General features: G+C 43.9%; 1 protein-coding gene across 3 annotated transcripts in view; it reads left to right on the top strand.

Annotated features, from left to right (window-relative positions):
- Window positions 1-17,765, top strand: part of FCHSD2 (FCH and double SH3 domains 2) — a 375,255-nt gene that overhangs the window by 32,215 nt on the left and 325,275 nt on the right. For all 3 annotated transcript variants that reach the window (XM_073612907.1, XM_073612906.1, XM_073612905.1), the window contains exon 2: window positions 2,455-2,552. In XM_073612907.1, the coding sequence (XP_073469008.1) occupies window positions 2,508-2,552 (45 nt within the window). In that variant the 5' untranslated portion in view covers window positions 2,455-2,507. The remainder of the gene's footprint in view (window positions 1-2,454; window positions 2,553-17,765) is intronic.

Raw genomic sequence — 17,765 nt, 5'->3', positions numbered from 1 at the left:
CACCCCTGCCCATTAAAATCAATCGCCTCAGCTGTGGCGCTTTGTGGGCGCTTTTAACGCTTTATTCTGCTGCTAGCAGGGATTGAAAGCAACCCGCTAGCGGCTGAAAAGCACCTCTAAAATGACGATAAACCGCCACTAAAACTAGCGGCACTTTACCGCCAACGCCCCTGCACTGTCAGTGTGAAAGGGCTCTTACAGCGGAGCTCCACCCAAAAGGGGAAGCTCTGCTTGTTTGCTTTCTCCCCCCTTCTCCTGCACAATCTTTTTCGGGGGGGGGGGGGGGGGGAGCGGATACCTTTCAAAAATAGGTAGCCGGTCCCACTTCTGGGTAAGATCGCCTCAATAGTTGTGCAGCGATCTGCGCAATCTCCGGCCCCTTCTCCTCCCTCCCCCCCCGCTGCCTTCTGGGAGACACACAGATCCCAGAAGACAATGGGACCATTCAGAAAGCGCAGCGCGACTCGCGGGAATGTGCAGTAGGAGACAAGCTGTGAAGTCACAAGGCTTCACTTCCTGTTTCCCTTAGTAAAAATGGTGGACGGATCAGCTTTGGGTGCCGACATTGCAGGATCCCTGAAAAGGTAAGTGTCCTTATATTTAAAGTCAACAGTATTTGCAGCTGCTGACTTTTAATTTTTTTCCCCCCCAGGCTGGAATGCCTCTTTAACCCTCCTAGCACAAATCTTTGCCCCACCACCCAATTCCCCCTTCCCAGCACAAATCATCTTGCGCCCCCCAATTCCCCCTTCCCAGCACAAATCGTCTTGCGCTCCCCAATTCCCCCTTCCCAGCACAAATCATCTTGCGCCCCATCAAATCCCCCTCCCAGCACAAATCCCTCTCAACCTCTGCCAAAAGGAATCCTCTCCCCTCTTCTAGCACAATTCCCCCCACATCCACAATCCCCCTTCCCATTATAAATCTTCTTCCCTTCCCAGCAAAATTCCACTTACTTCCCTCCAGAGCATCCCTCCCAGCACAGACCTAAAATACAGTGAGGTTCAATGCCAAGAGATGTTTTCCCTGTCCGGCTCCTTGTGTTATGGTGGGAGCTGAGGACTCGAGGAGGACCCTTAGGGAAGCTTCCCTTGGTCTGACATTTACTGTTTCACTGCTGTGACAGATGGCAGCCAATGGAGGGATGCCGGCTGCTGCAGTGTCGGAAATAGTGGCACGGCAAGATGTGCTGCATATGCCCTGGGTGCCTGGCGCTAATGATGCTACTGACTGATTGGCTCCTTGCACTGCTACTACTTCCTCTCTTATTCCAGCTCTGCTGTACAGGGACTGCAAAAGACTTTTACCAGATTAGATTCAATTCAGGTACATACACTGCTTATATTTAAAAAAAAATGTACTGTATATTGTTTTAACGCATTCACAGCTGCTTTAAAGTGTTATATCTGCCTGAAGTTTGGCTTTAATCTATATCTATCCGAAAGATAACTTCTACCTAATAGACATGTGCAATTCGTTTAGTTCCGAATTCATTTTTTAACAAATTTTGACAAATTTGTTCATTCCGAAATTTCCGAATCTTTCAATTTCCGAAATTTCTGAATTTCCGAAATTCCGAATTTCCGAAATTACAAAATTCCGAATTTCCGAATTTCGAGTTTCCGAAAGTACGAATTTCCGAATTTTCAAATTTCCGAATTTCCAAAAATTCGAGATTTCAGAAATTCGAAATTTCAGAAATTCAAAATTCGGAAATTCAAATATTCGAAATTTCATACATTTAAAAATTCTAAAATTTGGAAATTTGAAAATATGAAAATCCAAGGATAAGAATGAAAATCTGAAAATTCAAAAGAATGAAAATCTGAAAATTCGAAAATCTGAAATAATGTCTAACTAATAATAAATATTAAATTATAGGTATTGGAATTTCCTTTCAAATTTGGCTGTTAGTTAACCTAACGAGTACGAATTTATCCGAAATTACGAATGATCTGAAATAACGAATGCCGAACAGCCAAATTTGAAAGGAAATCCCAATGCCTATAATATAATAGTTAGTTATTATTTAGAATTTTACTGATTTTCTTTCTTTTTTTCAGATTTTCGGATTTTCAAATTTTGGAATTTCCGAAAATTCGGAAATTCGGAATTCGGAAATACGAAATTCAGAAATTCCGAAATTCGAAATTCAGAAATTCGGAAATTTGGAAATCTGGAAATTCGAAATTCGGAAATTCGAAAATTCGAAATTCGGAAATCCGAAAATTCGAAATTCGGAGATTTGAAAGTTCGAAAATTTGGAAATTCGGAAATCCGAAAGTTTGAAATTCCGAATTTTCGTTTTTCCTAATTTCTGAATACTGAATTTTCGAATTTCCAAATTTTCGAATTTCTGAAAAAAGCAAAAAGACGAATGAAACGAAAACGAACAAATTTTTTGTCAGTGCATATGTCTACTACCTAACGCAATGCTTTTCTCTCCCATCTCAGGATTGGTTTGCTGACCCCTGCTGCCCACTAGGAGGGTTGCACACAGTCTTAAGATGCATCCGCAAAATGGAGATGTTGTCGATTTTTTCCTGTCCTTGGTAAGAACAAATGTAGACTGTTATTTGTAAGTTTGTAGGAAAACCACTAGCTTGAGGCCTAAGAGCCCATTCACACAGGGGCAACACGACTTCCAGCGCGACTTTGGGAGGCAACTTGGACACGACTTGAGTATGAATCACAGCACGACTTGGGGCAACTTACAACACAACTTGAAGTCACCTCCAGGACAGGGAACTTTACAAGTGGCCAATCAGAGCTTATCAGCTGTGTGTGAGAAGGAGGGGGCTGGCTGTTTAGTGGAGGAAATTACTTTCTTTTTCCTTTCTGCTTCCTGTAAAGTTGCCTCAGTATGAACAGTGATCAGACTTGGAGGCAACTTCCATTGAAATCAGTGGGTACAAGTTGCCTTCAAGTCGGATTGAAGTAGTACAGGAACCTTTTCTGAAGTCGGAGCGACTGCAGTAGTGTGCATTAAGACAGATCCATTCATTTACATTGATTTTTTCATGTAGCGCGACTTGAGGCGACTAGGGGCGACTTGGGGCGACTTGAAGTCGGATCCAAAGTTGCCCCTGTGTAATGGGCTCTAAAGGAGCTACATGTCAACCACTCTGTCTTATATACCTGTTGTTTAACCCTCAAAGTATAACTAAAGGCAACTTTTTTTGGATGGAGTGGAGAGGGATTAGAACCCCTGTCAGTTTTGTATTGCTGTCTGTGCCTCCGTTAAGGAGATTCCCCCTCTCTGTTTGTCCTGTTTAGCATTATCATTGAAAGTGAAAGTAAAAGAAAATCCCACATTTTGGGTTTTCCCCAGAAAAGTAACAGAGGGGAAATCTTCCAATGGGGACACTAGTTCTGGTGACCTGGGGGGCCCAATGGATTCCCTTAATTTGCAGGAATTTCCCTCTCACTTCCTGTTTGGCTATGGGACAGGAAGTGAAGGAAAATCTCCGAAATGGGACATAGATGGCGAAAAAAATATCTGACAGGAGTTATAACCCTCCCTTACTCTATCCAAAATGAAAAAAAAAAAGTTTTGCCTATAATTCTACTTTAAGGAATAGCAAATGATTTTGCATTTCATAATATAGCCATTACCTATGATCGTGATGTCATACATGGATTGTTTTACTGGGCCATACAAAGGATTTTCTTTTGGTGATGGTGCCCATCAAGAGTATAAATGTTTTCTAAATATTTTAACCACTAAAACGGAACGCTTCGAAGAGGGATATCGTTGTTAGGGCAGCAGTTAGCTGCCATAACCCCGGTATCCCATTCTTTAGCGGGCGGTCCGCTTCAAGATAAAAGTGATCTCTGCGGCGGATTCGCCGCAAGGTCACTTTTATGAGCAGCGGGAGGGGGCCCTCCGCCGCTTACCGGAGCCGCCGGCTGCAGCGGATGCGATCGGGTCCTCTTCCGTGTTAGGTATAGAGCTGAGTGAGGGGAAGATGGCCCCCACCCGTCTCCATACCATTGCAGGGCGGAAGCGACGTCAAAACATCACCGCCCATAGCTCTTAAAGAGACTTTTTTTTTTTTTTTCAAATAACTTTTTTTTTTTTTTTTTTTTGCATTTAAGTATAAATATGAGATCTGAGGTCTTTTTGACCCCAGATCTTATATTCAAGAGGTCCTGCCATGCTTTTTTTACATTCCTTGTAATAGGAATAAAAAAAGTGACGCTATTTTTTTTAAAAGAACAGTGTACAAAGAAAAAAGAAAAGGTAAAATAAATAAGAAAAAAAAAACTTTAAGCGCCCCGTCTCTACGAGCTCCCGTGCTGAAGCGAATGCATACGTTAGTAGCTCCCGCATATGAAAACGGTGTTCAGACCACACTTGTGAGGTATCGCCGCGACCGGTAGAGCGAGAGCAATAATTGTAGCCGTAGACCTCCTCTGTAACTCAAAACATGCAACCTGTAGAATTTTTTAAACGTCACCTATGGAGATTTTTAAGGGTAAATGTTTGTCGCCATTCCACGAGCGGGCGCAATTTTGAAGCGTGACATGTTGGGTATCAGTTTACTTGGCGTAACATTATCTTTCACAGTATGAAAAAAAATTGGGCTAACTTTACTGTTGTGTTATTTTTTAATTTAAAAAAGTGAATTTTTCCAAAAAAAGTGCGCTTGTAAGACCGCTGCGCAAATACGGTGTGACAGAAAGTATTGCAACGACCGCCATTTTATTCTCTAGGGTGTTAGAAAAAAAAGTCACTTTCTAGCAAAAAAAATAAATATTTTAACTCGCAGACAACAAGTTTGAAAAATAGGCCCGGTCTTAAAGTGGTTAAAGAAGATAATTAGCTAAATGTAAAAAAAAAAAAGTATTTGACTTTTTACTGTAGATGCAAAGTTTAGATTTGTCCCCTCTATTAAAAATTCTTATATTACTGGTACAAAGCAAGGCAAAGTTATATAGGCATGAATCAAATAATTAAAACAAAGGATTCCGCACTTAGGCAAAAATATATAGCTGCAGCCTCCCCAAACAAAGACACCACAAAGTAGTGCCCAAAAGGCAGATAATCACAAAAGGGGAAATGGCGCTGCTAGAAAATTGTGGAAGTATGCATAAGTGTCGCCTAATCAAGACAAATAGTAGATTGATGTATAACAGTGGGAGATCTATATGGGGCAGTGAGAAATATACATGTGAAGATAGATCCCTGTATAATGTAATGAATCGTCCACAAGAGCTAATACAAAGCAAAAATATGTGAAGGTAAGTTCCTGTATAATGTAATGAATCATCCACAGGAGCTAATGCAAAGCAAAAGGAAATGCAAACCAGATTCACACCTAAAAAAATATAAATTATATATAAGTAACCACCATAAAATTGATGACTGATAATATGCCCTAATTGCTATATAAAAAATGTATATACATAGCAAAGTGACTGATACCAAATAAATAAAAAAAGAAGGTGTGTGTGTATAAAATAAATAAATAATAAAAGTGAAATACAATCGATAAATGGAAAAAGAACTGTGTAGCAAAAAACTTATTGCAAACACAGGCAATAAAAAACTCAAATATATGTATAAAAATAAATAAATGAAATAAACAGTCCTTCAGTGAGGTAGTATAAAAGAAAGTCTCTTAATATTAAAAATCCAGTGATTATTTTCAAGTGATGCGACTTTATCTTGACTTCTGTGCAACAAACAATAAAGTGACTTGTGCTGTTTTTCATGTGGTGCGACTTTATCTCGACTTCTGTGCAACACCTTGCAGTCACCTTGTTTGTTGCACAGAAGTCGAGATAAAGTCGCATTACATGAAAAACAGCACAAGTCACTTTATTGTTTGTTGCACAGAAGTCGAGATAAAGTCGCATCACTTGAAAATAATCACTTTATTAGGTATATGGATTTTTAATATTAAGAGACTTTCTTTTATATTACCTCACTGATGGACTGAGTGTTTATTTCATTTATTTATTTTTATACATATATTTGTGTTTTTTATTGGCTGTGTTTGCAATAAGTTTTTTGCTACACAGTTCTTTTTCCATTTATCGATTGTATTTCACTTTTATTATTTGTTTATTTTATACACACACCTTCTTTTTTGATTTATTTGGTATCCGTCACTTTGCTATGTATATACATTCTTTATATAGCAATTAGGACATATTATCAGTCATCAATTTTATAGTGGTTAGTTATATATATATATTATATATTTTTTAGGTGTGAATCTGGTTTGCATTTCCTTCTGCTTTGCATTAGCTCCTGTGGATGATTCATTACATTATACAGGGATCTATCTTCACATGTATATTTCTCACTGTCCCATATAGATCTCCCACTGTTATACATCAATCTACTATTTGTCTTGATTAGGTGAAACTTATGCATACTTCCACAATTTTCTAGCAACGCCATTTCCCCTTTTGTGATTATCTGTGAATCAAATAATACAATTTAATATCTTTATTCCTTTATTCACTAATGCTACAAAAAGAAAAAACAAAAACAAAAAAGTGTTAGGAGTTTAATAAAAGGAAAACTGGCAAAATAAGAAAACTAGATACCAAGAATAGAGAGAAAAAAGTTAAGGGTATTCTAAACCCAAAAGCAAAAATGTAATATATTACAGCCTACCAGTTCTTAGATTTGGTGGCTACATTTGTATTCTTTTTATACCTAAGCAGATAAAGTGGGAGTAAACTCCCATGTATGATGTTTACCTATAGGTAAGCCTATAATAAGGCTTACCTGTAGGTACAGTAAATATCTCCTAAACCTGTACTGTTTAGGAGATATTTACTTTAGATGCAGCCGGTAACGTCAATGGCGCATGCGCACTGTGCCTGTGCAGGAGTGATGTCATTGCCTGCTTGGCCATTCATATCGAAGAAGGACAAGGTGAAAATGGAAGCGCCTTCAGGGGTGACAGCGCGCCGCTGGAGGGCTTTGTTTTTCAGGTAAGTCTGTCATAATGTGCTAGTATGAGATGCTTTCAGCGCTGTCATACTTTGAATGACAATTGCACGGTCATGCAACATTGAACTTATATGACATTTTTATCATTTTTTTCACAAAAATTGAGCTTTTTTTTTGGTGGTATTTTATTACCGCTGGGTTTTTTATTTTTTGCTAAAAACAAAAACAAAAAAAGACCGAAAATTTTGAAATAAAAAACAAAATGTATTTTTATAGTTTGTTATAAAATTTTGCAAACAGGTAATTTTTCTCCTTCACTGATGTGCGCTGATAGGCTGCACGGATAGGCTGCACTGATGGGCACTGATAGGCACTGATGAGGCGGCACTGATGAGGTGGCACTGGTGGGCACTGATCAGTAGGCACTGATGGGAACTGATAGGTGGCACTGATGGGCACTGATAGGTGGCACTGATAGGAGACAATGAAGGGCACTGATAGGCGGCACTGATGGGCACTGATAGGTGGCACTGATGGGCACTGATAGGCAGGACTAATAAGCGGCACTGATAGGCAGCACTGATAAGTGACACTAATGATGAGGCACTGATGGGCACTGATTGGCAGCACTGATGAGCACTGATAGCCGGCACTGATGGGCACTGATAACCGGCACTGATGGGCACTGATAGCCAGCACTGATAAGTGACACTGATGATGAGGCACTGATGGGCACTAATTGACAGCACTGATGGCACTGGTGGGCACTGATTAGCAGTACTGATGGGCACTGATAGATGGCACTGCTGGGCACTGATTAGTGGCACTGGTGGGCACTGAGGGGACTGATGGACCTGTAACAGAAGCCGGTTAACGGCTTTCTTCCTTTTTCCTCACACTGTCAGCCTGAGGGGAAAAAAAGCCGATAATCAGCTTCTGTTTACTTCTGTGATCAGCTGTCATTGGCCATTTACCAGATCTGTGATCAGCCGAGTCCAGCCACAGGGGGCGCGCGGGCAGCGTGAGCATGGAAAAATATCCATGGATGCCCTCCCGGCATTTTAAGCCTGCGCTGTAGCCATCTTTCAGGCGTGGGTGGAAAGGGGTTAAACAGCCCAGTGCCTATTTTTTTTAAACTACTGCTTGAACGGGTGATCCTGCCAGTAACACATTTTGTGTTCTAGGGTTACAACGCTTACTGTACTGTATCTATGAAAGAGCATAGTTGTCATTCTAAACTTTGGCCTACAAACACCTCCCTCTTTTCCTCATCTTCTTACATAGGGAAGAGGGGGTGTGTAGGTTGCAGATGACAGCTAGAAAATCTGATTATATTGCTTGAGAGATTTCAGTTCAGTGCTCAGAAACTTACAAGGACACTGGCTTTCTGGCAGGATGAACAGATATTTTCAGTTATTGCTGAAAATTTTCTTAGCCTGAAAAAAATGGAGAGATCTGTTGCTTACGTCGGTGAGAGACTGAGCCTTGTGAGAACCGGATCAGGAAGATCAGAGACTACTGGGACAGCAGACCACCAAGCATATGGGTCCTGTTGCATGCCAGGAGGGGTGAGCTGAATCATCTGAGCTTATCGCTACACTGACATAGGTAATACAATAGAGAATGCTCATTGTTTAGCAGCCTATCAGCCATCCATTACACACTCTTAAAGGGAAAACGGACTGCGCCACCTTACAGATGAGCCCCAATGGTAGCCGGCTAATACTGACAATTGGGTGCCGGGTACTTGTAGTTACCTCCAGGTGTACCCCTTTGACAGGAATGCATGCACCCACTCACTAATAGGGAACTATGCAATATATGCACACGAGGACCTTTATTTATTTGGGCTAGCTAATGCTGATACTTTTGATCCTGCCTGTATTGGTCAAAGTTGGTTTAACATTACTGCAATAAAGTAATTGCCATACTATGGGCCAGTGTTCACCCTGTTTAGTTCAGCATCTTTAACCACTTACCTACTGGGCACATTTACCCCCTTCCTACCCAGGCCAATTTTCAGCTTTCAGCGCTGTCGCATTTTGAATGACAATTGCGCGGTCATGAAACGCTGTACCCAAACAAAATTTTTATCATTTTTTTCACACTAATAGAGTGTCAGGTCACCTGAGTCCAGGTGACAGATGCACCCCGTAGGAGTCAGGAGTGCACCGCTAAGATAGTGGACCCTAGGACTGACTGCTGTGGATTGAACTCTGAGAGGTTCAGGAAGCAGGTCTACTGGAGCATCAACACAGATCCCACTGGGAGCTAGAGCAAAGATACCCCAGGACGCGGAGTCTAAGAGCCAGCAGGTGTTCACCAGAGCCTCTAGTGGTGAGGATGGACTGCGCTGCAGTCTGGCTCCAGGTCACAGGACCCCAGGGAAGCAACAGGCTGGAACAACAAGGATAGTAAAGGGATAAGCCAAGGTCGGGGTGACTAGCAGACAAGGATAAACATAGAACACGCCAAACGTCAGGGTCACAAGCAGACAGGGATAGTCAAGAACAGGCCAAGATCGGTAACTGGAATCAAACGTAGGAAACACAGCAAGTAGCACACGAAAGCTAAACACACAGTGGTTGATTAGCAAGGTTGGCTTGCAATGCACAGGTTAATATAGTGTTCCTAATTAGAGGCTGAGGTGGAGCTATGCTGAGGGAAGATTATATAAGCAGTCAGGTGAGGGTGGCTGGCCTCTAAGGTGAACACATGGAGGAGATGTAAGCTGACAGAAAGATTACTGCATAACCATGACAGTACCCCTCCTCTTACGAGGCCTCCCCCTCCCAGGCCTGGGCCTAGGCTTAAAGGGAAACTCCAGATGAAACCTCCTCAACAGACGAGGTGCAAAGATCTCAGATGCAGTGGACCAAACCCTTTCCGATGTATGAGGTACTGAAGAATGCCTCTATGGCGCCGGGAATCCAGAACTTGACTAACCTCGTACTTTAGATTATCCTCAGAGACTGAAACCGAGGTAGGGAGAGGACGAGAGGACTTATTGAGGACTAAAGGCTTCTTAGGAATGGGTAAGGGCATGAGAAGATCATTAGACTGGGCAGAGGTCAGTGGATCCCTGAGACCAGGTTGGTTAGAAAGTGACGTGTCACAAGAGTCAAGCTGGATAGATGAAACACAAGCAGAATGCAGAGAGTCCAGAAAGAAAGGTTGAAAACCCCACCTGGCCGAATGAGGCAGTCTATGCAAAGGATGGATTGAATCTCTTAGACAAGTTTGAATGGATGTAGTAGTAGGGTGAGGCCAGGTTACAGAAGGTCCTGAATAGGAAAAAGCAGGAAGCTCACTGGGCATGGGCTGGGCTGGCATACCTGGTGCAAAGGCCGACTGAATAGCATTGCGAGGTGTAGCGACTACCTCAATTGCATCGAAGGGCCGACATGAAGGAACACAGGAAGGAGAAGACGAGAAGGTGAAGGTGATATTTTAGGGTCCAGTACTCCACTTTTCAGATGTATTAGCCCTGAGCATTTTTCCGGACCAAGAGAGCAAGTGGCATGAAAATGACCTTTGACCCCACAATAGAGGCACAGGCCCAGAGTTCTGCACCTAGCACGTTCTTCGGGAGATAACTTAGTCCGGCCCAGCTGCATAGGTTCCTCGGCAGGCAGGAGGTGCTCCTTGCGACGAAGAGAGGGGACAGGGAGCTCAGGCTGTCTAAAGAACGGGGAGTGCTGGCGTTTTTTTTTTCCAGAGTCCTCTCTTGAAAGCGAATATTGATCTGGTTACACAGGGTGATGACACCATCCTGATTAGCAGGAAGAGCTCTTCCCACTAATTCATCCTTCACTCTATCAGAGAGGCCATGTAAAAAGGTTGCAACTAAGGCCTCATTATTCCAGCTCAGTTCAACAGCAAAATTACGAAAATGAAGAGCGTACTGTCCCACAGAAGCGGAGACGTAAAAGGGCGCCCTTTTACGGAGACATAAAAGGGAGACGTAAAAGGGCGCTGCCCGCTGAGGAGACACGACCCAGTTCCTCAAAGATATTCCGAAAAAGTTTCAGGAAGTCAGACAGGCTAGATACCACTGGATCATTCAGTTCCCACAGAGGGGCAGCCCAGGCTAACGCCTTGCCGGACAGGAGGGATACAATATAGGCTACCTTTGCCCAATCAGACAGGAAGTTTTGGGGCTGAAGCTCTAAATTAATTGTGCACTGGCTAAGGAACCCCCTGCAGGCCTTGGGGTCCCCAGAGTAACGGGACGGAACAGGTAAATGCAAAGAATTTGTGGATGTGGCTGTGACAGGAATAGGTGCGGCAGCAGATAGCGGTTGAGGTTGTTGAACCGGGGGTCCTAAGGAGGCTTGAACTTGTTCAAAATGGGAGGCCAAATCCTGAAAGAATCGCATCACCTGGGTCTGATTAGATTCCTGGGTCTCAAGTCTGTGAACTAGGCCCTGCAATGGACCATCTGCGGGTAGCGGCACATCAGCCGGTCCATGGCTGATCAAACTGTCAGGTCATCTGAGTCCAGGTGACAGATGCACACCCTAGGACTGACTGGATTGAACTCTGCGAGGTTCAGGAAGCAGGTCTAGTGGAGCATCAACACAGATTCCACTGGGAGCTAGAGCATAGATTCCCCAGGGCGTGGAGTCTAAGAGCCAGCAGGTGTTCACCAGAGCCTCTAGTGGTGAGGATGGACTGCGCTGCAGTCTGGCTCGAAGTTGCGGCCCCTAGGGTCTCACAGCTCACACTCACAGTAGACTACAGGAGAAGAGGTAGGAGGCAGCAGGCTGGAACAACAAGGATAGTAAAGGGATAAGCCAAGGTCAGGGCGACTAGCAGACAAGGATAAACATAGAACACGCCAAAGGTCAGGGTCACAAGCAGACAGGGATAGTCGAGAACAGGCCAACTGGAATCAGACGTAGGAGACACAGCAAGTAGCACACGAAAGCTAAACATACAATGGTTGATCAGCAAGGTTGGCTTGCAATGCACAGGTTAATATAGTGTTCCTAATTAGAGGCTGAGGTGGAGCTATGCTGAGGGAAGATTATATAAGCAGTCAGGTGAGGGTGGCTGGCCTCTAAAGGTGAACACATGGAGGAGAGGTAAGCTGACAGAAAAATTACTGCATAACCCTGACATAGAGCTTTCTTTTGGTGGTATTTAATCACCACTGGGTTTTTATTTTTTACTAAATAAACAAATAAAGACTGAAGAGTTTGAAAAAAAAAGAAAGTTTAAAAAAAAAAGAAAAAAACTTTTTCATAGTTTGTTATAAAATTTTGCAAACAGGTAATTTTTCTCCTTCACCGATGTGCGCTGATGAGGCTGCTCAGATGGGTACTGATAGGCTGCACTGATGGGTACTGATAAGGCGGCATTGGTGGGCATTGATGGGCACTGATAGGCTGCACTGATGGGCACTAATGAGGAGGCACTGATGGGCACTGATAGGCGAAACTGGTAGGTGGCACTGATAGGTGACACTGATGAGGAGGCACTCACGGGCACTGATTGGCAGCACTGATGGGCACTTTTTGACAAAGCTGCACTGATAGGAGGCACTGATGGGCACTGATAGGTGGCACCGATGGGCACTGATAGGCGGCACTGATGGGCACTGGTAGGTGGCACTGATAGGTGACACTGATGAGGAGGCACTCATGGGCACTTATTGGCAGCACTGGTTGGTACAGATTGACAGCACTGGTGGTACACATTGGCAGCACTGGTGGGCACTGTTGGGTCTGCACTGATAATCAGGACACTGATAATCAGTGCCCTGATTATCAGTGTACATGTCCCTTTTAGAGAAGCCGGTTATCAGCTCTCTTCTCCTCTCCCCATGTTGTTAGCCTGAGGAAAGGAGTGGCGATAACCGGCTTCTGCTTACATCCGTTATCAGCTGTGATTGGACACAGCTGATCATGTAGTAAAGAGCCGCTGATTGGCCCTTTACCTCAATCTGTGATCATCAGTGTCCTCCTGGCTGTGTGATCACAGAGCGCGCCGCTCATGCCCTGCTGCGGGCGCGCAGTGGGTGCGATCACAGGACGCCACCATATGACGTCATGACCAGATGTGTTGGTGGGAACCGAGCAGTTTAAAAAGTTGTGGCGGAACAGAGGATCACCCATATCCAGTAGCTCCTGCGGGTGTAAGCACTACATCTCCTAGGGAAAATGCTGCCTCTTGCCCTCCTGCTCCAATGCTCTGCTACAGCAGAGCTGAGTAACAGGCAATCCACAAAAGGATAAGGGGGGGGGGGGGCGGGAGTCAGACCGGTTCTATTACTGAGTGCTGATTATTTAGTGTATTGGGTCTAAATATTCTGCCTATTGCCCTGCACAGTCCTATTGGGACACCCTGCACAATGGCTCTTAACAGAAAACAAGGAGGTATGAAAATTTGATTTCATGTTAAGTAGTAGCTAATGTGCTTGGGGTCTCTCTGTAGGTAATGTTTAACTGCAGATAATTAAAACTCAGTCTACTCAAACTGTTTGAAAAAATACACTTATTATGTAATTTATTGTAAATGATGTACGGTAATTTATTTTATCTCAGAAAAATACTAAGAAATCAATAGTTTGTACTCACCAATTACGCTCTGTAGTTTCATGCAGAGGACAGCTTATTGCCTCTAGAGGTCTTGGCCAGTTTCTTGTCTGCCAATAATAAGACTTGTCATGGAGCTCAAATTGGTGACAGGACAGCAATTAATGTCGTGTCCCCTTATATATTAGAAGGGATCATAAAACAAGGTCATACAGGACAAACTTTATAGGACAAGTTCAATTCTGGAGGATCTTAGGCAGACAGGCCCCGAGCAACACAAGGCAGCTGATAGCTACAATCAGCTCCATTAGACTGCTTCAATTAGCTGCCAGACTTTACAATTCTAATGTTTTCAGATCGATCTCCTGTCCAAGTCTTGTCTGAGATAATCCCTGAGCTCCATATTTCACAGAAAAGGTTTCCATATTACAGATTTTCTGCATCATTAGTGGCAGCGACCTCGGGGACATTTCAGGAAAAGGCTGGCATGAGGCGGGTTCCAGGGACTTAATCTAGATGAAATGTATTCATGGTCCTTGTTCATGATTTCAGTGACTTTACATTTTGCAGCCAAACTGGGATAACACCTACTTTATATCTGTTACATGTTCCCCTTTCACATAGAATATCTTAAAAAAAAATATTTAAAAATTGCTGCTTACCTTTTTATGTGATTTTTACTTTCTTAAAAATCCTACTTAGCTTTCCATGTCTATGTAGTGTTAAAGAGAAGGCTATTGTGAATTAGATGCAGGGAACCCACATCCCATTTGCAATGGTGTGAACCCAGCCTTAAACTAGATATGCACATTTAATAAAGGTGAAAAAAAAAACACTAAATGTATAACATGAAACAATATGAAAAACAAGTGCAACTCATCTGTGAGATATCAGCACAGTCCCAATATTGTGTAACTTTACTAAGTTGCGCTGGTTAAATGAAAATAAAATTGGAAATAAAAAGTCCACACGTGACACGTACTGATGTTCCTGGTGAGTATCACCACCATCCACCACCGTGAGTTGTGATTCTGTGCAGCAACACCACCACCAAAGGTTGAAAGGCTCGCTTACCAGCATTGGCAATGCATACCAATCTTAGGTGAACACAGAAGCCAGCAGCACATATGAGCAGAACCACGGGTCCAGCAGTTCCACTGCAGCAAGAAGATTGGTATGTCAATGTTGGAAGATCCTCTGAAGTTCTAAAAGGCCCTGGCAGGGTATGGAGCCACCAGCGCTTTGGACCTCTTGTAGTGAGAGGTCCATGTGAGTTGCTAAGCGATCCTTTCAGCCTTTGGTGGTGATTAGGGATGAGCTGAACACCCCCCGGTTCGGTTCGCACCAGAACCCGCGAACGGACCGAAAGTTCGCACGAACGTTAGAACCCCATTGACGTCTATGGGACTCGAACGTTCGAAATCAAAAGTGCTCATTTTAAAGGCTAATTTGCATGGTATTGTCCTAAAAAGGGTTTGGGGACCCGGGTCCTACCCCAGGGGACATGTATCAATGCAAAAAAAACGTTTAAAAACGGCCGTTTTTTCGGGAGCAGTGATTTTAATGATGCTTAAAGTAAAAAAAAAAAAGTGAAATATTCCTTTAAATATCGTACCTGGGGGGTGTCTATAGTATGCCTGTAAAGTGACGCGTGTTTCCCATGTTTAGAACAGTCCCTGCACCAAATGTCATTTTTAAAGGAAAAAATCTCATTTAAAACTGCTTGCGGGTTTAATGTCATGTCGGGTCATGGCAATATGGATGAAAATCAGTGAGACAAACGGCATGGGTATCATCCCCTCCCTCCTCATCACTGGAGCAAACCTGGCAGTATGCTGCAGCAGGGGGAGCATGACTGCCAGATTGCTGTCCTTCTTGGGCACCCCCTCTGTCCGCGCTCATGTTACTGCCTTCATCGAGCTCAGTATCGTCATCAGAGCCTTCCAAACGCTGGGCATCCTCCTGGAGCATGTACCCAACACTGTGGTCAAACAGTTCGAGGGAATCCTCATGAGGACATGGTGGAGCTAGGGAAGGAGTCACTGATGACATTGAGCTGAGGGAAGAGGCCGCTGCTTTGCCAGACAAAGCACCCTGGGCATGGGTGAGAGAGGATGAGGAGGATGAGGACGGCTTGGTCATCCACTCGACCAAGTCTTCCGCATGTTGCGGCTCAACACGGCCAGCTGCCGAAAAAAAGGCCAAGCGTGTCCCATGGCCACGTGCTGATGAGGATGCACCGTCTCCACGACCAGCACTAGACACAGAGCCTGCTTGCCCTCTCTTATTGGCTTGTGACTGTCTGCCTCTCCTTCTTGGCCTTCCAGACATACTAATGGCCTGTAGCTGCACTAAGCTGGGATAGAACACCTGTAATTTTCTTCAAGTAGCTTTATATACTGTAACCAGACAAGCCTGCCTGTCAGTAGGAAGATAACAGGAACGGATCTAGCTGAACACTGTGAGCAGGACGCACTGTACTAAATGTAAATAGTCTAGCTGCCTGACCGTGGTACTAATAGGATCAAATAGAACACCTGTAATTTTCTTCAGGTAGCTTTATATACTGTAACCAGACAAGCCTGCCTGTCAGTAGGAAGATAACAGGAACGGATCTAGCTGAACACTGTGAGCAGGACGCACTGTACTAAATGTAAATAGTCTAGAAGATAACAGGAACGGATCTAGCTGAACACTGTGAGCAGGACGCACTGCACTAAATGTAAATAGCAGGAACGGATCTAGCTGAACACTGTGAGCAGGACGCACTGCACTAAATGTAAATAGTCTAGAAGATAACAGGAACGGATCTAGCTGAACACTGTGAGCAGGACGCACTGCACTAAATGTAAATAGTCTAGAAGATAACAGGAACGGATCTAGCTGAACACTGTGAGCAGGACGCACTGCACTAAATGTAAATAGTCTAGAAGATAACAGGAACGGATCTAGCTGAACACTGTGAGCAGGACGCACTGCACTAAATGTAAATAGCAGGAACGGATCTAGCTGAACACTGTGAGCAGGACGCACTGCACTAAATGTAAATAGTCTAGAAGATAACAGGAACGGATCTAGCTGAACACTGTGAGCAGGACGCACTGCACTAAATGTAAATAGTCTAGAAGATAACAGGAACGGATCTAGCTGAACACTGTGAGCAGGACGCACTGCACTAAATGTAAATAGCAGGAACGGATCTAGCTGAACACTGTGAGCAGGACGCACTGCACTAAATGTAAATAGTCTAGAAGATAACAGGAACGGATCTAGCTGAACACTGTGAGCAGGACGCACTGCACTAAATGTAAATAGCAGGAACGGCTCTAGCTGAACACTGTGCGCAGGACGCACTGCACTAAATGTAAATAGCAGGAACGGATCTAGCTGAACACTGTGAGCAGGACGCACTGCACTAATTGTAAATAGCAGGAACGGATCTAGCTGAACACTGTGAGCAGGACGCACTGCACTAAATGTAAATAGCAGGAACGGATCTAGCTGAACACTGTGAGCAGGACGCACTGCACTAAATGTAAATTGCAGGAACGGATCTAGCTGAACACTGTGAGCAGGACGCACTGCACTAAATGTAAATAGCAGGAACGGATCTAGCTGAACACTGTGAGCAGGACGCACTGCACTAAATGTAAATTGCAGGAACGGATCTAGCTGAACACTGTGAGCAGGACGCACTGCACTAAATGTAAATAGCAGGAACGGCTCTAGCTGAACACTGTGCGCAGGACGCACTGCACTAAATGTAAATAGCAGGAACGGATCTAGCTGAACACTGTGAGCAGGACGCACTGCACTAAATGTAAATAGCAGGAACGGCTCTAGCTGAACACTGTGCGCAGGACGCACTGCACTAAATGTAAATAGCAGGAACGGATCTAGCTGAACACTGTGAGCAGGACGCACTGCACTAAATGTAAATAGCAGGAACGGATCTAGCTGAACACTGTGAGCAGGACGCACTGCACTAAATGTAAATAGCAGGAACGGATCTAGCTGAACACTGTGAGCAGGACGCACTGCACTAAATGTAAATAGCAGGAACGGATCTAGCTGAACACTGTGAGCAGGACGCACTGCACTAAATGTAAATAGCAGGAACGGCTCTAGCTGAACACTGTGCGCAGGACGCACTGCACTAAATGTAAATAGCAGGAACGGATCTAGCTGAACACTGTGAGCAGGACGCACTGCACTAAATGTAAATAGCAGGAACGGATCTAGCTGAACACTGTGAGCAGGACGCACTGCACTAAATGTAAATAGCAGGAACGGATCTAGCTGAACACTGTGAG

This window comes from Aquarana catesbeiana, linkage group LG02, assembly GCF_042186555.1.
Source record: "Aquarana catesbeiana isolate 2022-GZ linkage group LG02, ASM4218655v1, whole genome shotgun sequence".
NCBI lineage: Eukaryota > Metazoa > Chordata > Amphibia > Anura > Ranidae > Aquarana > Aquarana catesbeiana.
This window is presented reverse-complemented; position numbering and strand designations above follow the sequence as displayed.